Here is a 3560-nt window from a genome sequence, read left to right as displayed (position 1 = left end):
TTAAAATGTTAAAATCAAATCTGATATTGTTTTACCTTTTATTTGGTGTGTGGAAGGTGTGCGGAAGAGGGGGTAGTCTTATACGGCGAGTATATAACAAACTCTGTATTTTGAGTGGAAATGTTAGGGGGTCGTCTTATACGCCCAGTCGTCTTATACGCCGGCAAATACGGTATTCCTAGTGGTAACTTGGATTTAGGCTATTCAAAGTCTACAGGAAAGAAACTTACTTGTCATTCACAAAAGAATACATCAGCAATCGCTCTTCTATAAACTTCTTCCATTCTGGCTTTTCAACTTGAAGGTCTCGATAGTTATCATTGGATACAATGATGCCATCAGAATCAAAAGCCAGTTTGACTATGAACCGGTCATCGTAGCAGACAACTCTCCTGCCTTGGACCCTTCGGGATGGTGTGAAGACAAGAATCTTCTCCTTCTCTAGTTTTCGTAGGATATCTTGATCTGTCAAAATATGGATTATATGCCACAGAGTAGAAATTATCTTTGGAAATTAACAATGTTATGAATTGATAAATTGGTACTAGATGAATATATTATTTTCCCTTAGAGAGAAAGTGGCCTCTATTCCTGTCTATGGCACCAATTTGGATTGTGACCTTAGACAAGTCACCTTCCGCTTTGGATTTCAGCTTTCTTTTAGATAAAATGAAGGAATTGGAGCCTTTGCCGGTGTGGCTCAGTTGGTTGGAGAGTTGTCCTGTAAACCGAAAGGTTGCAGATTAGATTCCCAGTCAGAGCACATACCTAGGTTGCGGGTTCAATCTGTGGTTGGGGAACATATGGGAGACAACCAATCAATGTTTCTCTCTCACATTAATGTCTCTCTCTCTACACTTCTCAAAGGTGAGGTTCTGGTAAATTCTTGCTGTGCCTCTCTCTAAAAAGAAAAAAAAATCAATAAAAACATATCATCTTCGGGTGAGGAAAAAAAATGACGGAACTGAATTCAATGACAACTAAGTTTTAAACCTACCATGAAGAGTGAGAAATATCACTGATATTCTAGAATTCATGCAGCTAAAAACTGAAGCACCAGCCCGGCCGGTGGGCTCAGTGGTTGAGGGTCAACCTATGAACCAAGAGGTCACAGTTCAATTCCCGGTTAGGGCACATGCCTGGCTTGTGGGTTCAAGTCCCAGTGTGGGGCATGCAGGAGGCAGCTGATCAATGATTCTCAACATTGATGTTTCTATTTCTCTCCCCCTCTCCCTTCCTCTCTGAAATAAATAAAATTATATTTAAAAACAAAACTAAAATACCAGTTTTTAGCTGCTGAAGAAAATAGGGCAGTATACTGAGGATGTGTTTGCCAGGAGAATAAAGTATCACTCCTAGGGACTTCTGTTTTTACCTTCTGCCTAAAGGAAGGCCACAGTTAAGGGAAAACATCAAGCTGTGGTATGTTAGTACTGCCCCTCGTTCCTTTTGGCCTCTTAATTGTTGAGAAAAGGAAGGCTGTGTACAAGTAGGGCCAGGATCCACTCTCAGACTGAGTCTGGGAGCCTATTCAGCTGCTGGTAGACAGCTACAACAGCCATTTGTCACATCAGCCAATAGCTGATACTCAGAGGACTGGGGTCTATATGCTCTGAAATATAAAGAGCTAGCTTCACATATTGTTGTTAGTGAATACAGTGAGCTTACTGCCATTAGGGCTGCATATGATTTTTTTGGATTTTTGGCAGTTTTGCCTTCATGGGCCATTATTCCATAAACATATATTAAAAAACTAGTGGCCTGGTGCACAAAATTTGTGCACATTAAAGGGGGATTAATTAGAGGAAATATTTTAATATTGCTATTTGCCCTTTATAATAGAAGTGTCAGAGATGAAAGAAAATTAGTAAAATGTATATGAAAATCTTCCTCCTGTCAGAGTCTGGGGTGCGCCGTGGGACCCAGAGTCAAGTCCCCGCCCACCCACGGCACCTCAAAATCACGTGTCCCACAGACTCAGCTAGCCCCACCCCCATTGGGCGAGATCCAGACTAGGCCAGCCCCACCCTTGTCAAGCCCCACTGGGCGCGGTTGCGCAGCTTCAGGTCCCCCAGCACACCCTCAGGTCCCCTGGCCTGGCCCCAGGGTGGGCGGTACGGCCTCAGGTCCCCCGGCCCAGTGCCAGGGCAGGCGGGGTGCAGCCTGAGGTCCCTCGGCTCAGTGCCAGGGTGGGGATCATGGCCTGAGGTCCTTTGGCCCAGTGTCGGGTGGGGAGCACGGCCTGAGGTACCCCATCAAGCCCCGCTGGACATGGCCTGAGATCCCCCACCAAGTCCTGCTGGGCAGGGGCCGCAGCCTCAGGGCCCCCTTCAAGCCCTGCCTGGTGGGGAACACAGCCTTAGGTACCTGGTCAAGCCCCGCTGGGCAGCAGGTGCAGCCTCAGGTCCCCCAGCACCGGGGTGGGGGTGATGTGGCCTGAGGTCCCCCGGCCTGGGGCAGGGAGAGCAGCCTGAGGTCCCCTGGCCCAGCACCAGAGCGGGGGGCGCACCTTGAGGTTCCCTGTCAAGCCCCGCCGGATGGGGGGACTGACCTCAGGTGCCCTGTACTGGTGCCGGGGTGGGGGGACTCAACTTGAGGTCCCCTGTCAAGCCCCGCTGGGTGGGGGATGTGGCTTGAGATCCCCCATCAAGCCCGACTGGGCAAGGGGCATGGCCTAAGGTCCCCCGTCTAGCCTCGCTGGGTGGGGGACACAGCCTGAGATCCCCCGTCAAGCCCTGCTTGGTAGGGGGCGCAGCCTCAGGTCCCCTGTCAATCCCCACTGGGCGGGGGGAGCGGCCTGAGGTCACTCAGCCTGGTGCCGGGGCGGGGGTGCAGCCTGTGCCTGTGCCTGCCCTTCCCCCGGCAGCTCGGCACCTTCATATGCAAAATAACCCGCCATCTTTGTTGGGTTGATTTGCATACTCATTCCTGATTGGCTGGTGGGCATGTATGGTGGGCGTGGCTTGTGGGTGTAGCAGAGGTACGGTCAATTTGCATATTCCATCTTTATTAGATAAGACTAGAGGCCCAGTGGACAAATTCATACACAGGTGGGGTTCCTCGGGGTGGCCTGTGGGGATCATGTCCCAGCTCGCACCCCCAGCTTTGCAGCCCCAAAGCCCCGCTTGGCACCCCGCCATGGCCTGGCACTGCCCCCTCACCTGCTCCACTATCCCACCGTGGTCCTGCTTTCATCAGGGCCCACGGGGGCTGGCAGACCTCCACTGCCACCCACTGCCAGTGCCGATGCCCATCATGGTCCGCACTGCCCCCTGGTGGTCAGCGCACGTCATAGCGAGCAGTTGAACTCTTGGTCAAACAATTTGCATATTAGGCTTTTATTATATAGGATAGTTATATGAAAAATAGTTCCATGTAGCCGCTGTAAAGGAAAAATTGGGAATAGTTATTAAAATGAAAGAAAAAATATACATTCCTTATGATGCAGAAATTCCACTTCTTGGTATGTCTTCTACTAGTAAAGCAATACTTGGCTCATGGGTTTAAGGTAAAATGAGCAGAAATGTACACTGCTGTATTCTCTCTAATCAAAAGAAAAG

At 49.7% G+C, this 3560-nt stretch overlaps 1 protein-coding gene across 1 annotated transcript in view; it reads right to left on the bottom strand.

Moving 5' to 3' along the window:
- ZC3H12B (zinc finger CCCH-type containing 12B) overlaps positions 1-3560 on the bottom strand; it is a gene marked incomplete at its 5' end in the record, with an annotated part of 19750 nt that overhangs the window by 7576 nt on the left and 8614 nt on the right. The window contains one exon of the mRNA XM_006773741.2: positions 231-465. Coding sequence (XP_006773804.1) covers positions 231-465 — 235 coding nt within the window. The remainder of the gene's footprint in view (positions 1-230; positions 466-3560) is intronic.

This window comes from Myotis davidii, unplaced genomic scaffold (assembly GCF_000327345.1).
Source record: "Myotis davidii unplaced genomic scaffold, ASM32734v1 scaffold2627, whole genome shotgun sequence".
Taxonomy (NCBI): domain Eukaryota; kingdom Metazoa; phylum Chordata; class Mammalia; order Chiroptera; family Vespertilionidae; genus Myotis; species Myotis davidii.
The sequence above is the reverse complement of the archived record's forward strand: the minus strand, read 5'-3'. Positions and strand labels throughout refer to the sequence as shown.